The sequence below is a fragment of the Neovison vison genome, chromosome 14, assembly GCF_020171115.1.
Source record: "Neovison vison isolate M4711 chromosome 14, ASM_NN_V1, whole genome shotgun sequence".
NCBI lineage: Eukaryota > Metazoa > Chordata > Mammalia > Carnivora > Mustelidae > Neogale > Neogale vison.
The window spans coordinates 30,265,999-30,289,158 of record NC_058104.1 but is presented as its reverse complement, the minus strand read 5'-3'; the positions used below and the strand labels follow the sequence as shown (position 1 = coordinate 30,289,158).

Sequence of the window (23,160 nt, the reverse complement as noted above, 5' to 3'; positions counted from 1 at the left end):
TCTTTCCTCCTGGCATCAGGAACCAACAGACCTATAAAAAGTGTCCTTCACAAGGATGTTTGCTATTCACTCTGAATGCAATGACTGATTTCTTTGTGACACTTGAGACCACAGGGCTGGTGTCACTTGCTAGATGTCACATAAAAGTCAATCAAAGGCTACCGGTTCTCAGGCCTTCTCATTTACAAATATAATCACCGGTGAGGGCGGGGTGGTGGGGGACACCCCGCAGCTTTGTCCTCAAGGAAGTCTGCCGTTCATCAGGACCCCACAAAACAGGGGCATTAAGCCCTCCTTCGACGTGAAGAACGCTGAAGGGACTAGTAAGGAGGACCCCAGAGCCAGCGGATGGTGGCAGAGCCCCCATGGGAGTGGCAGAAGAATTAACCAGAAACTCTCCATGCATTGCATTTTTCACAAATGAAGAAGCCTGATGTAGAAGCTTCACGGTGCTTTGAGATGGAAAAAGGCGAAGTGATTTACAACTGGGACCCCCCCTCCCCATGAGGGCAGGTGCAGAGAGAGGCAGGGAGCCCTCTGTGGCTGGGTCGCATGGACCCTGATGCCTGTCACCAGAGCGGCCCCTGGCCCTGCCCCACAGCCCCCCACCAACTCGCCCCCTGCGCCAACTAGAGAAACTAACAAAACGAGCGAATCCAAGACAAAGGGAAAGCCGGTTTCGAGTCAATGAAAAGCAGCCTTTCAGCCCACAGGCCTTGGGAGCCTTCCTCCCAGCAAGAACCTCAGAAACAATTAATTCTGAAAACCAGTTCATTTGTAAGGAGATGACCTTAGACGCCCCCTAATTAGGGTGCCCGTAAGTGGGCCTACTTTAAAATTAATTTTTAAAAGAAATCCTACAGCTCTCCTTTCCGTGGAAGAGCCGTGTTCTAAAATTAGCAGCTAATGAAGTACTTCTTGGAGTGGCTGGCGAGCTGCCGGGGAAGGGGACCGGCGCGGCCTACCCGGCACAGATAGGCCCTGGCGTACACGGACACCAGCGGGTCTCCGATGCCGCGAATCATGCACGTCAGCCGGGGCAGACACTCCGAAATCCCCCTGTGAGGAACAAAAAGAGGGCAGCGTTACACCCCATGGGAGCGCGCTCTGTTCTTTCACTTTTGACATAAAGACGCCCTTCCTCAACGCCCGTGGCGGGGGGTGGGGGGCAAAGAGAACCAAGGTTCAGAGACAAACCAAGGCCAACGTTTGCGTTCTTCTAAGGCAAATGTAAGGCCAATCTTTCTCTGGAGACACGGTTCATCCATTGAGAGCCTTCTGTCATCTCTACCATTTCCTCAGGGCTAGAATCTCATCTTTTCTTTTTTGCCCATCTGAGGTGACGTTTGTTAATGTAACAGTTTCTCCCCCCCCCCATTATTTTCCACCCGCTGAGCACTCCTTGATCTTCTCCATGTCCTCACCGTGTCTATATTCCTTTGGCCCCGCCTGTCCTCTGCCCCGCTCCCTCCAAGCACGCAACGCCTGCCACCTCAGGCTGGCATCAGCCTTCCCCATCCACATCCATCGGGACTGATTGACTTCTGCAACACGGGCCCTCCCTCTGTCTCGGGCATTGCCTTCCCAAATACGGAGGCAAAAGAATTTCTTTAGCACCAATGTTATCCCTAAAAACTACCCCAGGCACCCTTGGATCCAAATCAAATATATTTGGTACACATTCTAAACCCAATAAAACTACTTCACCATAAAGCAGGAGAAGCTGGTCCCTGGTTTTAGGGAGCTTATCACCTATGGGCCACTCGATATGACCTGGCATTCTGTTGGCTCTGCAGAGAACAGATCTTGTTTCTCCCAGTCCTGGAAGCTACCCTCAAGACAAGGCCCAAGGTAACCCAGAGCAACACGGGGCTCTGGGGCAAAGGCTCTGCGGCTGATGGCATCGTTATCACCATCTTCAGCAGCATGAGCAAATACGGAGTGTGGGCCCACTGTGCGCCAGGCCCTGCTCTCGACAAATCCCCACCGACCTCTTTTTATGGACCCATTCACAGAGGAGGAGACAGAGGGTCAGAGATGCTTAGTAACTTGCCAAGACGACAGAGCTACTAAAGGCAGAGTGAGTATTCTTCCATGAACCACTCAACCACCTTCTCCTGGCTTGAGTTTTCTTCTCCATCAAACAGGAAGGAGAACAGTATCTCTACCTTATTGAGGGTCCATTTAGATCAGAGGAGAAAATGCACAGAAGGGGCTTTGCCCCAGGTCTGCTACATGCTAAGTACCTAGCGAGTGACAGTCGCTATCACCTGTCACTAGTGTGTGTGGGAGATTCCCTGGAAATGTTACAGTTCTAGACACTGAAGAGGAGCCTTACGTCTTGGAGAGGAACTTGTTACACTTCAGGATGGATGCTTCCACGTAACTACAAAAACATCCTGTTAAGGAAGACGTTTTCCAGACGGCCTGTTCCCTGTGGCAAAAAGACTAGACCACTCATAAGCAGGACTTAGCATGACTTCAGGACGGTGGGCCCACGATGGCTCTCAGCAGCCCAGAGAATTGCGTTAGCTGACAGCTCATGGCTTCCATAGCTGGTTCTCAAGGCTTCATACTTACTGAAAATACATTTTGGGGGGGGAAAATTACATGCTGATTCACGGTTGCATGCTACAGTTTAAACTGCTTTTTTAGCATCTCCCCTCGAGGCTTTATAGGGGAAAGAACGAACTTTAGATAACCAAGATTCACTTGTGTGTAAGTCTAACTCTCTGTTCTCCAGAACTGGCATCTGTGCAGAGAAGCCTGACCCTGTTCCTTTCAAGTTTCGAGAACCAGAGAAAACACATAAAGATGAAGCATTTTAATTGAGAGAATTAATGTGGGAATGTTCCTCTGGGAAACAAAAGTCTGGTACATGGCATCATATTCAAAGCAAGAAAACAGAACACTATTTGGGGAGAGTGCAGTCCAAAGGCTCCGACAGTGTGGCTGGCCCTGGATTCCCAGGCTAGCAACCGTAACGGGACCAAATTTTTAACAGGAATTTCAGGGCATCCCATCACATGGCTTCTATTAATGGTGCAACTCTTTCAGCCTATCTTTAAAATCATCAGACAAAGACCAAAAAAAGGATACAATCTTGGAATGAGTTCCCTGATGGAAGCAATCTTGAAAAACCAATTTAAGCATGTTTCTTTGGCCGTGTCATTGACATTCTCTGGAGAGAAGTGATCTGAAACGCAAAAACAGTATCCATCAGGGACTGGTACAGCTGCTCCGGGCCCTGAGACAGGAGAACGTTTCAGTGGACAAGAAGGGGTGGCCTCCCCAGTTCTTTGAGATCTTTCCTTCCAAATATTATTAGGAAACAGGTAATTCACCTCATGTCCACAACATCCCTCCACAGTACCTACTTTTTTTCTTTTTAAGATTTTACTTATTTATTAAAGAAAGAGGGAGCACGGGTGGGGGATGGGGGTGTGCAGGGAAGGGCAGAGGGAAACGGAGAGGGAGAAGCAGACTCCCGGCTGACCGGGCAGACCGCGCAAGGCTCCATCCCAGAACCCTGAGATCAGGACCTGAGCTTTATTTTACTGTGACAGCTGCAGAGACCAAGGCACAGAGATGGCTAGGGCACACAGCAAGCCAAAGTCAGAGCTGAGATTCAACCCAGGCAGTCCAGCCCCACAGCCTCTCACACAACCCCAAGATTCTTGGTACACCCAGCAGAACTATGACCATACGGTTGGGAATTCCAGATGCTTCGGAAACCTGCAAGTGTCACCTGACATGTGATCCGAGCTTGTACTCTCAATAGCACCTGCGCCAGGTAAATCAAAGCCCTGCGGTGGAAAACGGTCAGTCAGGCCACCAGCTCGATCCTGCTCCCAACACGTGCGTCATCTAGTGGCAAAACTGCCACTTTCCCCCGTTATCTGTTCTCTTCCTCTTCATTAACGGACCTGTCCCTTTTCTGCTGGGCATGCGGCCATCCCCACAGCGAGGTATGGCATAGTTTACTTAAAATTTAAAAAAAAAAAAAAATCAATCAAAGGGGGAGACGTTAATCACTTTAGGAGACAACCAACGAATTCTAGCTTGCTGCCCTCCTCACTGCTGTGCACAGTCATCTTTCGTCCCTAATTCTGCTTTCTGCAACTTGGTGGCACATGATTAAAGTGATCGAAATTCCGATGGAATCAGCAAAAAAGATAAACCGCCAGGTACCTCCTAGCAGAGAACAGTCACTAATCACAACTGCAGATAATCTGGAAGTGCAATCTCAAGGACTTATTTTTGGATGTTACAGAAGGCTTCATTCATTCAAGACTACTCACTTGCCAGTTCCAAAGGGAAGGGAAATTACCATTTCCCCTCTCCTGCCCTAAACCCGCCCACTTAAAAGTAACTGCTTTTTCCTTTTCTTTCTTTTTTTTTTTTTTTAGATCCAGACAGGAAAAGATACGGGTTATTCTTAAATTCATTTGTCAATCGTGTTTTGTGGAAAAAGGACGGGTGGAATTAATTTCCCTTCATATGACGGGATCATGGGACCTGAAACCTAAAAGCAAAAATACATCTCTAAGATCATCTAATAAAACCTCTTGCTTTGGGACGCCTGGGTGACGCAGTGGGTTAAGCCTCTGTCTTCGGCTCAGGTCATGATCCCAGGGTTCTGGGATCGAGCCCCACATCAGCTCTCTGCTCAGCTGGGAGCCTGCTTCCCCCCACCCCCCGCCTGCCTCTCTGCCTACTTGCGACCTCTGTCTGCCAAATAAATAAATAAAATCTTTAAAAAACAAATAAACAAACAAAAAAAACCTTCACTTTACAGATGAGGGAATGGAGACTCCGAAGAGAGCGGGCATCACTGTAAGCTATAACCCACCAGCCCCGACAGGAGCCTTGTCCACTGAAACCCGCAGCTGGACGCGAGAGACCCTGGGGACACAGAAAAGCAAGCTGTCCTGGGCGTCCACATCGCCTGCAAGCTGTACAACAATGTGCACATGGCTTTCCCTCCTGCTCAGGAGATCATTAAAGAGAAAACGATGGGGGCACCTGGGTGGCTCAGTGGGTTAAGCCTCTGCCTTTGGCTTAGGTCATGATCCTGGGGTCGTGGGATCGAGCCCCGCATCGGGCTCTCTGCTCAGCAGGGAGCCTGCTTCCCTTCCTCTCTCTCTGCCTGCCTCTCTGCCTACTTGTGATCTCTCTCTGTCAAATAAATAAATAAATAAATAAATAAATGAAAAAACGATGTTAGGCAGGACTTTAAAATCTTGTAGCAAAGTGGGGTGCCCGGTTGGCTCAGTCACTAGATCACCCAACGCTTCACCTTGGGGTCGTGAGCTCAAGCCCCCACATTGGGCATAGAGCTCACTCAAAAAATAGAAATTAGTTAATATCCTGTAGCAAAATAAATCTTACATTCCTATGCTTCGTTTGCTCAACACAAATGTTTAAAGAACCAACTAAAAGTAGTATTCTAGGCTCTCAAGAGATAACAATACACAAGACAGCCCCTGTGCTCACGAAGCTTATATTCCAGGGAGGGAACAACATAATGAACCTTGGAAAGTATAAGCAAGCAAGCAAACAAATGAAGTAGTATCCAGTAACAGCCCATACTATGAAAGACATACCACTAAGTATTAGACTTGACAGTGACTTTGGGGGTGCAGTTTCATTAGACAGGGTGGCCCCAGTAGGCGGCATTTGAGCTAAGCCCTGAATTACAACACAGAGACAGCCATGTTTACATGTGGAGGAAATGGGGACGCCTGGGTGGCTCAGTTGGTTAAGCAGCTGCCTTCGGCTCAGGTCATGATCCCAGTGTCCTGGGATCGAGTCCCGCATCGGGCTCCTTGCTTGGTGGGGAGCCTGCTTCTCCCTCTGCCTCTGCCTGCCTCTCTGTCTGCCTGTGCTCGCTCTCTCTCCCTCTCTCTCTGATAAATAAATAAAATCTTTAAAAAAAAAAAATACATGTGGAGGAAATGTGTTCCAGGAAACATCAAGTGCAAAGGTCCTGAGGTAGACAGGAACTCTGGATGGGGTCAAAGAAGAAAAAAGCAAGCCGAAGGGGCAAGCAGGAAGGAGAGAAGCAGGTACCACGCGCCAAGTCATACGGGGCTACAGCCTTGGTAAGTAGTTGGAGAGTTTTTCTAGGCGCAACAGAAACGAAGGGCTCTGGGCAGAGGAACGGCCTCACAGGACATGACTTCTACTCTAGCACATGGACTGCCTACATGGAGAATGAATTCAGAAGGTGGAAATTAATTCAGAGACGTCAATGTACCAAAAAGCAAAGACTCTTCCTCCTAATCCCACTTATTTTTCTTTTATGGTGCTTCTTTTTTCAACCCTGAACTTCCGTGGATATTTTAGGAGGAGGGAGGAGACCAGCAAGTTGAGTTCTCTTTCCTCTGCCAAGTCTCCACCCTAAGAGCCAGAGGTCTCTTTACGTAACAGTGCATATAGGGAAGTCATCTCGGTCTCGCCTCAGAGGCCAGGTCAGTTAAGGACGCTGCTTCTCTGGGCGCAGCCTCCACCAGCCACGGGGAGAAACCGAAGGCCGGAATGCCCACAGGTGACAACAGCCACAACACAATAAACCCAAGTTCTCTCTCCTAAAATGGAAATGAAATTACTTTATTGCGTAGAGTGGATCGTCTCTGCACACATATGCTGGATTAAGAGATGGCAGGGGAAAAACTACCACATACAGTAGTACGTCCTGTTCACGACCCCAAAGGGCACCTGTATCCTTCCAAACTCATCAAATAGGTCTACACGCTTCAGTTCAAATTCCTGAAGGTGAAGGGCTCAAAAATTAAATTCAGCAGTCAGAACTTGATTCAACTGGAAAGAATGAGCACACACGCCACCAGATTCCCCTCTCTACAGAACCTCTTCAGGCAGAATTCCACACAGTGGATTTCATAAGCTTTCTTCATAATTATTGTTAAGAGACATCCCCACAAATCTCTGACATTTCTGAGAGAAATTTGCCCTTTTCCCCCTCAGGTTCTTGGAACCAGAAAACACTACGTGTAGACGTAGACTTTCACTGAAAAAAAAAAAAATTAGGAAACTATTTTCAAGAAAAACAAAAGCCCAATTTGCATCGCTCAAGGTAAAAAAAAAAGAAAAAGGTATTGGGGAAGGAAGAGTTTCTGTGAGAAAAGTGCTAATTAATAAATTTAGACAAGAACTGGAAATGAATATGAAAATAGTCTTTTATGTTGAACTTTCATAGTTTAAGTAGGAGGCTGTTAGTAATTTTTCCTTAGTTGGCTCTAAAATATTGTTTGTATATTTAGTGAAAATTAGGAGGAAGGAAAGATATTGCAGGAGATGGAAACTCGAAGGCCCCTGGGGATTAGACAGGTAACAAATATTCTTATGTGGTTTGGTGCACAACAACAGGAAGTAGTAGATTGTGTATTAAAAAGCATTTTCTAAAATATGCTGTTGGAGCACATGGGTGGCTCAGTTGGTTGGGCAACTGACTCCTGATTTCAGCTCAGGTCCTGGTCTCAGGGTCATGAGATCAAGCCCCACGTCAGGCTCCCAGTTCAGTAGAGAGTCTGCTTGGGATTTTCTCTCTCTCTCTCTCTCGCTCTTCCCTTCTTCCTCTTCCTGTGCCCCACTCTCTTAAATAAATAATTATTTTGGGGGGTGGGAAATGCTGTTGGAGGGGCACCTGGCCGGCTCACTCAGTGGAGCATGTGACTCTTGATCTGATTAGGGTTAGGAGTTCTAGACCTATATTGGATGTAGAGAGGACTTAAAAATAAAATCTTTAAAAAACAATACTGTTGGGATGCCTGAGTGGCTCAGTCAGTTAAGCATCTGCCTTCAGCTCAGGTCATGATCCCAGGGTCCTGGGATCGAGTCCCACATTGGGCTCCTTGCTCAGTGGGGAGACTGTTTCTCCCTCTGCCCCTCCCCCTGCTTGTGCTCTCCCTCTCTGACAAATGGATGAATAAAATCTTAAAAAATAAATAAATAAATAAAAGATAAAAATAAAAACCAATACTGTTGTAGCCACAAAAAAACACCTATTTGGGTTTAATTCTGCTTATAGGCGAGCATATGCTTACTTTATGGCACACAAGTTGGCAAGCTTAAATTAAACAGGTGCACCTAGGGGTGCCTGGATGGCTCAGTCGGTTAAGCCGCTGCCTTTGGCTCTGGTCATAATCCCAGAACCCTGGGTTCAGGTCCTGCATCAGGCTCCTTGCTCAGCAGGGAGGCTTCTTCTCTCTCTGCCTCTGCCTGCCCCTCTGCCTGCTTGTGTGCTTGCTCGCTCTCTCTGACAAATAAATGAATAAAATCTTTTTTTTAAAAATTGTTAATAAATAAATAAATACATAAATAAATCTAGGTGCACCTAGATTTCCCAAATCCTTGAAGTTGACAGAGAAGGCCTCTGCACTCAAGGTGGCCCCTGCCTCCCTCTCCAGGCTCACTGCCTCCCGATCTTGAGATGCCTTAGGACGTGGGAGGAGCTGTTAGTAACATCACAGATGTGATGGGGTGGAGGGGAGTCTCTGGAGTAGCACCAACCAACAGAGATATCGCATGAGCCATGTTCAAAGAGATAAAACAAGTGAAATCTTCATAAAATGCTTCATTTAACCCAGCTCATCCAAAATGTCATTTCAACATGCGATCAATTTTAAAAAATTGGTGAGATACTTCATGGTCTTTTAAGTCTCTGAAATCCAGAGTGTTTTTATACACACATCACACCCTCCGTTTGGACTGGCCAGATCTCACATGCCCCACGTGACCAGGCCGCCATGTTGGACGGCACAGAGCTCCCCTAAGAGCAAGGCTCCCATGAGCTGGCGACAGGGCCGCGGGCATGTCCTTGGCTCTTCCCCCATGGGTTTGCTCCTCTGAGGCCAGATGACTCTTTCAGCCCCAAAGGTCTGTGGGGTCCTGTCTCTTTTTGAGAAATAGTTGTATTCAATCATTTTAAAAATAACAGATACAGAGATGGACAAAAGAGTTAATGAGTAAGTGAACAGGTCAATTATGGGTTACGGTGTCTGGCTGAGAGCAGAAGCAGTGGGGGCAAGCTCGTTGTTGCAACTTGTGTGGATGACAATGTTTCCTCACAGCAGCTCTGGGAACTTGAAAGGAGGGACGAGAGGTAGGAGAAGCTACTGCTGAGAGTCCCACATAGCCAGAGACGTCGTCATCATTTATGTGACAACAGGGATTCATAATCAAGCTGTCCCATTATAACCCCCTGAGATTTTAAAATGGATTGGCAATAAATTTAATGCTCATATCACTTAAGCTCAGACTGTAAATGCAAAGTATCTGTTATTGATTTCTTTGCCATCATTCTTTAGTATATATAAAGTTGGTTTCTGCAATTTGCTTCTCAGGAGAGATATGCAAGGAAAAAATGTCAAGCAGTGGAGGAATTTAAGTATAAAAGGTATAAAAGATCAGCTGAGGGACGCCTAGGTGGCTCAGTCCATTAAGCCGCTGCTTTCGGCTCTGGTCATGATCCCAGAGTCCTGGGATCAAGTCCCGCATCGGGATCCTTGCTTGGCAGGGAGCCTGCTTCTCTCTCCGCCTCTGCCTGCCACACTGCCCACTTGTGCGCGCGAGCTCTCTCTGACAAATAAATAAAATCATTAAAAAAAAAAAAATCAGCTGAATCTAGTTGTACCTTTTCATTTTCATGGATTCAAATTACTTGCCCAAATTCCTAGCCTGGCCATTTGAAAACCTTCTCATGGTTTTTTTTTTTTTTTTTTTTTAGAAAACTGAGATGATCAGAAATCTGCCAAGTTGTTTCTTCTACTTTTAACACACCAAAAACAAAATAAATCGTGTACTGAGTCTCCGTAAATCCTGACTTGATAGAAACATTCTAATCACATCTCTAGGGCAGAACAAAATCCGTAGAACAGCTCTGACATTACCTGGTAAGACGCTGTGGTTATCCACACACATGGAGAAGATGCGCTCATACACAAGCTTTCCTGGGGAGAAAAGGACAGATGGTGTTAGCATCCCCCTCCTCAAGAGCAAACACTAAATAAACGTTTGTTAATTAGGGACAGAGGGGGCTGGGCCCAGAGCTCTTTAACTTGTTATCATTTGCTGCCACCTAGTGGTACAAATTGAAAGCCGCATTTCTTTTGTTTCTGTTTTTAATAAAATGAGGGGACTTAAACACTTTCCACGAGGCAGAGAAGTCATCCTTCTCCCCTTAGAGAGGGACACTTAAGGCCAAGGGGACCCCAGACACCTCCATTCACTAAATAGCGAAAAGTCCATGTTCTATTTCTAAGCCAGAGGCTGAAGGTAGGCAGCTTGGGGGTGAACCCCGCCACGGATCCATCTTGTTTGGCCCACAAAGTGCTTTAACGCTTTTTTTTTTTTTAAATTAGTTGTCAACAGGTAAAAAAACTTTCATTCATGTGAAAAACCAGATTTGTTGCTTCTTCACAAATGATGTGCCAAAAATGGCCCAAATCCCTACAAGATAAAAATGAGCTATGACAGCGGCACACGGAGGGGCTCAGCTGGTTAAGCTTTCGGCTCGGGTCATGATCCCAGGATCCTGGGATCGAGTCCAGCATCAGGCTCCTCACTCAGCCTGAAGCCTATTTCTCCCTCTCCCTGCTGTTTCCCCCGCATGTGCTTGCTCTCAAAAAATAAATAAAATCTTTAAAAAAAAAAAAAAAAGTCTCTTTAAGGAAAAAAAAAATGAGCTACAACAAAGTAGTAGCTGACCCCTCAAATGGCATCTGTACCACCCAGTTTGTTGTTTATGTGATCTGCCTGGTGCCCAGAAGCATCGAAATTTGAGATTCAACTAGCAAGGGTAGCTGAAGGGTAGTGGAAGCTACAAGGGTAGAAATGTGTGTCTGTTCTGTCCACGGATATATTCCCAGTACTAAGACCAGGGCCTGGCATGTCGTGGACGCGGAGTACTTGCTAGATGCATAAACAAACATATTTTAGGTGATGTGGGTCATAGGTCACTGCTGTAACTACTCAAATCTGCTGTTGTCGCTGGAAAGCAATCGCAGGCCATGTATAAACAAATGCATGTGCTGGTTATGTCCCAGTAACAATAATAAAACTTTATTTACAAAAACAAGTGGGCAGGGCAGACTTGGCCCACAAGCCACCCCTTAGTCTAGCACTAAAAGCTTTATTTTGTCTATTATTTTAGAAAATACTGTCAACATCGAAGGGATAAGAATTATAGTTCTAGTCCCTTCCTGGAGCCTTTCAAATCACCTTTAGTATCCAAAGTATTGCCCTGAGCTCTTGTGTTGTTGGCCCGTTCCCCCCCTCCCCGTAACACCGTCATTCAAGGAAGCTAAGGACCACACAGCCTGTCCTCGCACGGGAAAAGAAAAAGGAAGCTCTAAGAATGTGAAGTCAAATGAGTTCACCAAGCAACGACACAAGGCTAGGACAAAGGGCAGGAAGCCATCCAAGCGAAGAGGAGCTGTCTCGAAGCCTCTCCCAGCACGCACTACTTACATTACTGTCACATGAAGACGCTTGTTGGAAAGGCACGTTCCTGGGGCCCACCTCAGAGCTAGCGAAAACCAGTATTTTGGCGGGTGGGGACTAGGAATATGAATTTTGGATAACCTCGCTAGGGAATTCCTGTATACACTCAAGCTGAGAACCATGGATTCAGACAAGCACCACGGGCCTCTGAGCTAAAACCTGCCTTGGGCGCGGGAATCTCTAGAAAGTGACAAGCCTCCCACTTCCCTGTAACCCAGGGGTCCCCAACATCAGCGAAACACTCGAAGCACTCAGGGTCCTGAAAATAGGCTGGTGCCTGTGTCTGCCCCAGAAGTTCTGATAGAAAATATCTGGAGGGGCGCCTGGGTGGCTCAGAGGGTTGAGCCTCTGCCTTCGGCTCAGGTCGTGATCTCAGGGTCCTGGGATTGAGCCCCGCATCGGGCTCCCTGCTCAGCTGTGAGCCTGCATCCCCCCCGCCCCTGCCTACTATGATCTCTGTTTGTCAAATAAATAAATAAAATCTTTAAAAAAAAAAAAAAAAAGAAAGAAAGAAAAAGAAAATATCTGGGGTGCGGCCTGACCACTGGGAGGGTTTTTAAAGCCCCCCCCCAAGTGTGCAGCCAAGGATGAAAAGCCCTGCTCTACACCAACAGTTCAACTGCCGAGCTCCCAGGAGGCTTCAGGAAATAAACCCGAGTTCTCAAAGCCACCCGCCTTCTTAGGCCTGGCAGGAAGGGCTTTCCTTACCTGGGGCCACGAGCACCCACCTGGAGCCATGACGGGCCTCCTCCAGGAGGACCTCAGAACACAGCATTGGGACTGCACAGAATCTTACCTCGGGCTGTCACGCAGCAAGCCACGCTGGCCACCTCTCACCTCCTATGCTCTGTGGACCGGACTTAAGAGCACAAAACGCCTTTACTTCCTCCGCCAAAAGCCTGCCATCCCTCTAAAACCACAACGTGTACAGTGTACCTTCCTATGCGAAGGGGCCTTTAACTACAAAATCATTTTTGGCCAAATGAGTTTGGCGAATATTTTTTTCCCTTGTTAGGTTAGTGGACAACAGTCTTGAGAGATAATACCTGACCCTAGATTCATTTCCTGTCCTGACTCACCATCTTATAAATCAAGAACACTAAAATAGATGAATAATTTTCTGAGTCCTTACTCTGTACCTGGCACTGTTCAAAGTTGCTTACACTGATCCTGCCAGCCAACTCCCGAAGAGGAAAACCGTTATCTGTCTCTGACGCATGCTCTTAATTCCCTCCAGAAGCCCCCAGAGGCAGGATCTATTATGCCCATTTTACAGGGGAAGAAACTGAGGCTCGGGTGCTCACAACTCTGGAACAGGACACGCAGGCATGGGACGTGAGCAGAGAGGCTCCAGAGCACCGTCTGGACATGGAGGACAGAGAAGGGTGTGGAAAGCCGGTACCTCATTGGAATGTTTGGTTTTAAAAAAGAAAACCAATCCCCTGATTCAAAATCCAAAAAAGGTACTAAGGGAAGTTTCTCTCTGACCCATCCCTGCCCACTCCATGCCCCCCCCACCCCCCCGGCAGCCTCGGAGGACTCCCACTTCTTTGGAATTTCTTGGATACCCTCCTAAGTGTTTCTTCAGGCAAATAAAAGTGAATGTGAACAAGGGTTCTAATTTCTCCTCCTCTCTTACACAAAACAGAACAAACCCTACAGCTGTTCTACATCTTGACTTTCTCACGTGACGACGTATATACCCTAGAGATCTCTCCCCGTCGGAACTCGGAGCACACTCGCTCTCTCCCTGTGCTCCGGGGTACGGACGGATCCCCATTTGTTTAACTGGTCCCCTAGTGATGGCCTCCTGGGCTGCTTCCAGGGTTCTGGTATCACGAATAGGATGAATTCCCGGAGGTGAAGTTGCCGGGGTCAAACGTACACGCGTTTGTGATTTCTTCATGGAGAGCATTTCCCCCGTGAGCCAAGTACAAAAAAACAAAGCAGGTCTTTGACGGCAGGGAAAACCCTGAATCCCAGCTCTGCCACTAACTCCCCTGGGCGAGCTTCTTCATCTCTCTGTGCCTCGGGCCCCTCACCGGTGAAATGAGGTCACCTGAGACCCCGCCTCACAGGTTGCGATGAAGACCTGTACTATCTCTAACGCACCCAGAACAGAGTCAGGCCCAAGGACATGATTTGCTGAGTGTGGATCCCTGCTTTGATCAGCTCTCAGCTCAGCTGATTTCTGGGGAGAAGGCGAGAACAGGCATCCGCCCTGGATCCCAGCCTGCCAAGGGATAGGACTGGGATGCCGCCAACAGCGGATGGCAGAAAGGCCGCCCCAAATTCTCACAAGGTTAATGTCCAGATCCGGGCAGGCTTGTAGGGTAGAACGCGATTCATCGGCGTTCCCTGCGCTAGCCTCACTGAGGATGCTGACTCGTGCAGAAGAAACATGCAGGAGGCAGGCGAGGGAAACCAGAAGGCCAGTGTGTTAACCCACCAGGAAAAACACAACTGTCAGGAGAATCGGACAGGACCACTGACCGATGTCCTCGCTGCTGAAGGCAAGCTATTAAGAGGACAAGTGAAGGCCCAAAGGGTGTATGACTGGGTATCTATTCTGAGAGCCTAACTCACCAAGCCACCCTGCAAATCCATTCATTCTCTCCATCTCTGCCATCTCCTTGGCCTCCCACCAGAAGTGCTACCGACGATGGCCTCCTGACCAGGCTCCCTGCCCCACCTCCGCCCTACAGCCTCAACCGGCCGCCTGTCCGACTCAAATCCCATCACATCCCTGCTTGCCTTAACACTCCCAGGGGTTCTTTACATGCTCAGGGTCAAAGCCCAAGTCCTTCCAATGGCCCACCAGGCCTGCCAGGACCTCCAGCCTCCTCAGCTCCTGCACACCCCACTCTAGCCACACGGCAACCCTGGCCTCTTCAAACCTGCTAGGCACGCTCCCACCCCCGGGGACTTTGCACCCACTGCCCTCGGCCTCCCGTGGCTGCACCCTCCCCCCCGCACCCCAGCACGAAAGCACGTGGCTGGCTCATCTCTCCTCTCCTACTTGCTCAAATAGCTACATCTCAACAAGGGCTCCCGAAACCATCCAATCTCCAACTACAGCCTTCCCACCCCCACCTTCCCTCAATTCCCCTGACCCTCCTATCCCTCCTGTTTTGTTTTTTTTCCCCCTCTGGATCGCTGATCATCCCCGAATATACAAATGGGTTTACTCATTTGTTTTACAAATCCCCTCTTATCAGAACAGAAGCCCTGCACGGAGGACTTTTGTCTCCTCTTGCTGATACAGCCTTGGTACTCAGCAGAGCGCCTGGGCCACCTGACCCTGACGGGCCGTCGCTCAACCAGGCCCAGGCCATCTGTTCTTGGGGTCCAGTTAGCTCCCACCCACCTTTTTTCTGGCCACAGCATCACTTTTCTTCTTTGGGGTGACCCAGGTCTGGATTATCTGCACATGCATTCCCCAGAGAGCAAGAAGGACTCGAAACTGACTTGTGATCCAACCAAGCCAAGGAGATGGAACTCTGGGATTTTGGTTTGAACGCCTGGAAGAAAGCTGCTCTTCCCTTGTCCTGGGACTACTAACAGGAGAACAGATCCAAGCAGAGGACATCTTTGAGAGTTTGAGAATGAAGCGAACTCAGGGGCATGTATTAGAAAATGCTAACACACTGAGTTCCACAATCCAGAAGCTACCCCTGGACTTTTCAACCTAAGCCAATAAATACCCCCTTTCCCCAAGACTAGCAGGCGTTAGACTTCTTTATATCATTTGTTCTAGCTAGTATACGTAGTCACCGGTCTCCTGTGAAGTAAGTGGTGGGGGGTCTCTGCTTGACACTTTGTTTTCTGCCACATTAGATCTTTCTATGGCTCCAGGCGAGACGAGGTGGGAGTCACTGGTCCCTCCTTGGCAAGAAAGCAAATGTCTCTGTTCTGATCTGCTAGGTGTTTGGCCCTCAGAAGGCGATTCTGTCTGCTAGCTCTTGGGGAGAACCTCACCCCTGAACATCATATACAATTCAGAGGGCTGCCTGGCTTGATGCTCTGGCCACAGACGATCATCAAGGAGCACAAAGTCCTCCTGTGTCTCCAAAGGGACCCCAGGTTATTCTCATTAGTCTAGATCATTCTTCCTGAGGATGGGGAACATGCGACAAGGGGCGGCCATGATGGGACAGGAAGCCTCACGAGAGCTATTGAAGTCAGTCCAGGCAGGAGAGGGCTGTGACTTGGACTAAGGTGTTCAGTGAAGACAGATAAAAACGGACAAAGGGGAGGGAGACCCAGGAGACTGAGGAACCCGGCAATGGACTGGACGTGGGGCGTAGGGGAGTAGACCCTCAGATTGCCAGCTTGGGCACAGGGCACACCCGGTGCTGCCATTCCTGGGGACAGAAACCCACTGGGGGTGCCGGGAAGAGAAGCCAAGTTCGGTTCTGACAAAGAGAGTTCCAGGCACGATGACAGGTCAATGGATGGGAGCTGGTTTAGACCGGAAGTGTGCTCCCCACACTCCCCCACACTTCACTCGCTGACTTCACTGGCCTCTCAGAAAGTCAGAGAAGACGTCATTTAAGATTCTCTCAAAAACAGCCTCCTTGTCAATGAGCGGGGACGGGGCGGGGCGGTGGTCCGGTCTCCCTCTGTTTCACCCAACTACTTACACCCCTAGAAATTACAACAATGCTATCACCCAGCTGCTGGCAAAACAAACCAGCCAACAAACAAAGAAACCTCCTTCCTAGATTGGAAGGTGAACAGGACTAGTACTTACCAAATGTATCGAGTATGTCGGTGATGAGGACAAATTTGCTTGGGTAGAACTGAATAACGCTCGTATCCGAAAGAAGCTTTGAACACTGAAAAAAGAGAAAAGGAAATTCACTCTGTCGTGTCTGACTTGGCCGTAATGCTCCAGGCCTGGAAAATTAATTTCTATAAACGTGCGCAGGTGTTTGCCATGTGCCAAGTCCCATGCCAGACACTGGAGATGTAATCAGAAGCAAAACCACTGTCCCCTTGACAAGAAGGGGGGCCAGACTACAGACTACAGAGCCTCTTATGAAAGACTCCACCAACTCCCTCTTAGAAAGTCACAGGACTGAAGAACCTTATCCAGAAGGATCTTTGCTTATACACCGAATGAGGGTCAGCAAAGTCACCACGGGAGGTCAAGGACACCTCACCCACCAGTGTTCTCACAGATGACCCCGACTTATTTCCAAGTGCTTTTCAGCAAGGCTTCCTCTGGTTTATCTCAGGATGATCTTGGCTGTTCAACATTCTTTTCTATGAAATGACCCATACAGGGGTACCTGGCTGGCTCAGTGGGTTAAAGCCTCTGCCTTCGGCTCAGGTCATGATCCCAGGGTCCTGGGATCGAGCCCCACATCGGGCTCTCTGCTCGGTGGGAAGCCTGCTTCCCCCTCTCTCTCTGCCTGCCTCTCTGCCTACTTGTGATCTCGGTCTGTCAAATAAAGAAAATCTTTTAAAAAATAAATAAGTAAAAGGGGCACCTGGGTGGCTCAGTGGGTTAAGGCCTCTGCCTTCAGCTCAGGTCATGATCTTGGGGTCCTAGGATCGAGCCCTGCATCGGGCTCTCAGCTCACTGGGAAGCCTGCTTCCCCCCACCTCTCTGCCTGCCTCTCTGCCTACTTGTGATCTCTCTCTGTCAAATAAATAAACAAAATCTTAAAAAGAAAGAAAGAAAGAAAGAAAGGACCCATACATATATCTCCAGGGTTTCTTAAACGAGCATCTATTTTTTTAAATTGAAGTGTAGTGGACACACAATATTAGTTTCATGTGTACAACAAAGCATTAGGCAACTCTACATTATGCTATGCCCACCATCTGTCACCCTAAAACAACATCACAATTCCGATAGTATCTACTATTTATCCTCACTTTCAAATTTCCCTCTAAATTGAAACACGAAAAGCGTCAAAGAGCTCATGTTTCTCTCCAACTAGGATACACAACACTGGGAACATCCTGGCTTCGCAGGGAATCGTTCGATCCCTACGCCTGTATCACTCACGCCAAGGGGCCAGTGACATGTTCCGATTTTTCAGATTTTTTTTAAAGATTTTATTTATTTATTTAACACAGAGAGAGAGAGAGAGAGAGAGAGATCACAAGTAGGCAGAGAGAGAGGAAGGGAAACAGGCTCCCCGCTGAGCACAGCGCCCAACGTGGGGCTCGATCCCATGACGCTGGGATCGTGACCTGAGCCGAAGGCAGAGGCTTTAACCCACTGAGCCACCCAGGCGCCCCTAAGTGAGCTGTTATAACCAGAAACAAAAATCCTGTTTCTTCTTTGGAGAACAAAACTTAACGCCCTGAAGTCTTTATGAACACAAAAGTCAGCGCAAGGAACTAAATAACTTGCCATATTTTATCATTTCAGTGTTTGACCTTTAGATACAAAGATGTCACTTAAAAACAAAAGATACCTGAACATTTAGAAAAGACTCCGGTATACGCGTTTCCAGCATGCGGAGAATGGAAATAACGCCCATCACATCAAGAGGGAGGCTGATACGGGTTTTCAGTTTGCAATGGTGACCCAATTTCTAAATTGTTAAATTCACGGAGTTTCTCCTTAGTATTATGGCCTAAAGCAAACAACTCTTCTGATTTGTGAAACATCCTCTTACAGCCCAAATGTTACGGCGGGGTGGGGGCGGCGGAGGGGAGATATAAGCTGTTAAAACAACGGTATTGACGCCGAATGTGGCATTTGGACACTCGTAGAAATCCATTTCCGAATGCCTTGCTTTGTGTTCTTCATATGCCCTTTATGTGAGCTCCAACTTAAACAACTGCCCCATGAGATTGCAGGGCTTGGAAAAAGCAAACAACTCGGAATCCTAGAGACTGTTTACAATACACAGCCCTCGGTTCCTAGGGATGTGACATCTCGTGAGTTCCTACCCCGAGTCCCTCAGAGAGGGACAGTGGTGAGGTGAGAAGACAGAAATCAAACAGGTTTCAAATTAAACACAGCTGGGGCTTCCCAACATCTGTGTGCTGATTTTTCTCCCAAGCTGGTATCACAGAACATACATTTTACACAAGAGAACAGGAAGCAGAATTTTTTAAATCAACGGTTAAGGTCCTAATCATGCCCTAAATTGAAGTTCCCCTTTAAACCACTACTTTGAAGATGCAAGTTTTTTTTTTTTTTTTAAATTTATTTATTTGATGGAGAGAGAGGAAGAGTACAAGCAGGGGGAGGGGCAGAAGGAGAGGGAGAAGCAGGCTCCGGGACTCGATCCCAGGACCCCGGGTTCATGACCTGAGAGGAAGGCAGTCACCTAATCAAATGAGCCACCCAGGCGCCCTGAAGATGCAAGGTTTTTAAAGCTTTGGTGTCGTTTCCTAAATAAAAATCAGGCTTCTTAGGGTGCGTGTTAAAATTACAGATGCTCGGGGCACCTGGATGGCTTAGTCGGTCAAGTGTCCGACTCTGGATCTCAGGGCTGTGAGTTCAAGCCCTGTGCTCGGCTCCACAATGGATGTCAAGTCCGGGTGGCTCAGTGGGTTGGGCCACTGCCTTCGGCTCAGGTCATGATCTCAGGGTCCTGGGATCGAGCCCCACATCGGGCTCTCTGCTCGGCAGGGAGCCTGCTTCCTCCTCTCTCTCTCTCTGCCTGCCTCTCTGCCTACTTGTAATCTCTCTCTGTCAAATAAATAAATAAAATCTTTAAAAAAAAAAAAAAAGATTCCCTGGCTCCCTGCCAAACCTACTGCTGTATTTCTGGTAAGGGCTGCAGGTGACAGCTGCACGGGAACCCGGGGCACACCGGCTGTAGCATACTCTGAATGAACGGAGCATCCCACAGCCCATGTATTCTTAGCTCTGAAAGCATCTGGGGAACTCTGAAAAATAACAGCACCTAGGTCCCACTCCCAGAGATTCTGATCAAGCTTGCCTGAGGTGCAGCTCAGATACAGGACATTTTTAAAGCTCCCAAGGGATTCTGATGTCCAGCCGAGGCGGAGAAGCACGGTGGCAGGCACTTCCTAAACATACTCTGCCTGAAACACTTGCCATGGAACTGGTTAGCACGGCTAGAAAAATACTAAAAGGGTGTTTTCCATTTGTTTCCAATTAGCAACATTCTGCAAGGACACGAGTCAGTTCCGTGAATTCAATATATTAATATATGTGTATATGTATATTGCGGGGAATAATATATATTATTTAAGTAGCCAAAACAAAAGGATAGAGTAAAACATAACTTACAGCCACGAACTAAGAAATGAAGATGAATGGAGAGAAGCAAACAAGCGGACTAATCAGAAGACAATTACTACTGAGACTACGTGGGGAAAAAAATCCTAAAAATAAGTTAAAAAAATACAAACAACATTAACGGAAAAAACGAGCAAGAAGAATCAACAAAAGCCCCTTCACGAGAGAAGGAAACCGCAATGGCCAATAAACACGTGAAAAGAGGCTCAATCTTATTACAATCAGGGAATTGCGAATTAAAACCACAACACGAGGGACGCCTGGGTGGCGCAGTTGGTTGGACGACTGCCTTCGGCTCAGGGCGTGATCCTGGAGTCCCGGGATCGAGTCCCACATCAGGCTCCCAGCTCCATGGGGAGTCTGCTTCGCTCTCTGACATTCTCCTCGCTCATGCTCTCTCTCACTGTCTCTCTCTCTCAAATAAATAAATAAAATCTTTAAAAAAAAAAAAAAAAACCACAACACGATAGGATGTTATTACCTCCTCAACTGGAAAAATGAAAACAGAAAGTCTGCTCATACTAAACATTGTGAGGATGCTGGGCAGCGGACTCACACGGCCCCACTGCTACTGGGAGCGCACAGGCACAGCTGCATGGGGAAGCCATCCAGCATGGCTAGGTCAAGCTCAAGAGGCACAGACCCGACCCCCAAGCAATTCCACTTGCAGCTATGGGCCCTCCTCTCCAGACAGGCCAGCAGACACGTCCAAGAGCGACCATGGTAACATCGTTCATAACGATGAAGGAAGAAGAAAAGGAAAAACCAGATGTCCATGGACAGAAAAAATGGTATTTTAGGCATCAGTAGACTTACTACTGTTAAGATGGCAAATCTCTCTAACTGACCTACAAAGCCAACACAATTCCCATCAGAATCTATCCCCCAGTGGGTAGAAGAAACTGACAGGCTGATCCTAAAAAATCATATAGAAATGCAAAGGACCCAGGATAACCAAAATAATTTTGGGGGGAAGGGGAAGAATCAAGTTAAAAGACTAATGCTTTTAGTATTAGTTTCAAAATTTACCACAGGGGCACCTGTGTGGTGCAGTCCGCTAAGGGTCCCACTCTTGGTTTTGGCACAGGTCCTGATCTCTGCATGGTGAGACTGAGTCTCGTGTCAGGCTCTGTGCTCAGCACGGAGTCTTCTTATGATTCTCTCTGTCTCCCTCTGCCCCTCCCCACTGTACTGGCATGTATGCGCCCTCTCTCTCAAATAAATCTTAAAAAAAAAAATCTTATCATAAAGCTATGGTAACCAAGACAACATGGTACTACATGAGGACAGACTTACACAGATACACAGAATTAATTTAAGAGTCCAGAAGTAGGGGCACCTGGGTGGCTCAATAGGTTAAGCCTCTGCCTCTGGCTCAGGTCATGATCTCAGAGTCCTGGGATCAAGCCCCACATCGGGCTCTCTGCTCAGCGGGGAGCCTGCTTCCCCTGCTCTCTCTGCCTGCCTCTCTGCCTACTTGTGATCTGTCAAATAAATAAGTAAAAGCTTTAAAAAAAAAATTCAGAAATAAACCCCTACATTTATGGTCAGATAACTTTAACAAAGGTGCCAAAATAATTCAATAAGGAAAAGACAGTCTTTTAACAAATACTGCTGAAACAACCAGATATCCATATGTGAAACAGATAAATCTAGACCCTTATACTAGACATAAAATCACTTCGAAATGAACCATAAACCTAGATGTAGGAGCTAAAATGATAAAACTTCTAGAAGAGGGATGCCTGGCTGGCTCAGTTGGTAGAACTTGTGACTCTCAATTTTGGGGCTGGGAGTTTGAGTCCCATGCTAGGTGTAGAGATTACTTAGAAATAAAACCTTAAAAAAAAAAAAGTTCTAGAAGAAAACAAAGAAAAAACTCTCAGGACCTTGGGTTACACAGAGTGATCAGCTACAACTCCAAAAGCATGAGCCAAAAGAGAGAAAACTGATAAATCAGATTTCGCTAAAACTAAAAACTCGTTCACTTCAAAAGACACTATTATGAAAACGAAGACAAGCCACAGACTAGGAGACAATCCTTGTAGATCAGCTATTTGATAAGGAACTTTTATTGAGGATAAAGAATTGTTACAACTCCATAAGAACACAATGTGGTTTTAAAAATGGGCAAGTCGTATTAAATCTTTCATTTAACAAAGATATAAAAATGGCCAATGAGCATATGAAAAGCAGCTTAACCTCATCAATCCCCACGGAATGCAAATTAAAACCACCAGTGAGGGGGCGCCTGGGTGGCTCAGTGGGTTAAGCCGCTGCCTTCGGCTCAGGTCATGATCTCGGGGTCCTGGGATCGAGTCCCGCATCGGGCTCTCTGCTCAGCAGGGAGCCTGCTTCCTCCACTCTCTCTCTCTGACTGTCTCTCTGCCTACTTGTGATCTGTCTCTGTCAAATGAATAAATAAAAATAAAAAAATAAAAAAAAAAAAAACCACCAGTGAGAGACCACTTCAAACCCACTAGGGTGACTGTCTTCGAAGTGACAGACGGTAACGCAAGTGTTGGCAAACATACAGAGGAACTAGAACCCTCACGTCCGGCTGGTGGGGATGCAAACACAGAATGGTTCGGCCATTTCTCAGAAAGTTACACGTTCCCTTATCACAGGACTCACGACTTTATTCCTAGGAATCTACCCAAGAGAAATGAAAGCATGTGTCCAAACACAAAGACTCGTACACAAACGTCCACGGTGGCATCATTTGAAACAGCCAGAGTGGAAATGACCTCGGTGGCCAGCAACTTGTTAATGCGTAAGTAAAATGTGGTTCTTTATACAACAGAATACTACTCAGCAGTAAAAAGGTACAAAGTATTGATACTATAGCATGGTCAGACCTCACACACATGACGCCAAGTTAAAGAATCCAGAGGCAAAAGATTACATACTGAATGATCCCAGGAAATTCCGGGGAAGGTGAATCTGTGGTCAGAAAGCAGATCGGTGGTTTATTGGAGCTGGAAGTGTCAAGGTCTGACTGGAAACAGACTTGAGGGAATTTGGGGGAGAGGGTAAGGACATGCCTTAAAACTGAAATGTATAATAATTAAGTAACTTCCTAAAAATCACTGAAATACATTTCAATAAAACCACCACACAACAAATACCTTACTACACAGCAAATAAAGTGAACTGTGCTCACGTCTCCGTACGCTGCCCCCCAACCCCGGATTCTCTTTTTTGGCTAAAGGAGCAGCCTTTCAAGTATCGGAAGTAAAATAGTTACTCTTAACCAGATGTGGAGTTAATGAAACACTTACTTCCATGGTTCTCTTCTCTGAGAAGACATGGATTAAATCTTCTCCAGATGTTAAAAACTCTTGGACATCAAGTTCTCTACACCCCAGCCCTTTATGGGGAGATGTTGCCAATAAAAA

General features: G+C 47.2%; 1 protein-coding gene across 1 annotated transcript in view; it reads right to left on the bottom strand.

The window, feature by feature from the left end:
- VPS35L (VPS35 endosomal protein sorting factor like) overlaps positions 1-23,160 on the bottom strand; it is a 120,368-nt gene that overhangs the window by 74,714 nt on the left and 22,494 nt on the right. Inside the window, exons 8-12 of the mRNA XM_044233738.1 lie at positions 16,277-16,361; positions 9,912-9,971; positions 3,100-3,196; positions 2,339-2,386; positions 966-1,059 (exon numbers count right to left, since the gene is read on the bottom strand). Of these exons, the coding sequence (XP_044089673.1) occupies positions 966-1,059; positions 2,339-2,386; positions 3,100-3,196; positions 9,912-9,971; positions 16,277-16,361 (384 nt within the window). The remainder of the gene's footprint in view (positions 1-965; positions 1,060-2,338; positions 2,387-3,099; positions 3,197-9,911; positions 9,972-16,276; positions 16,362-23,160) is intronic.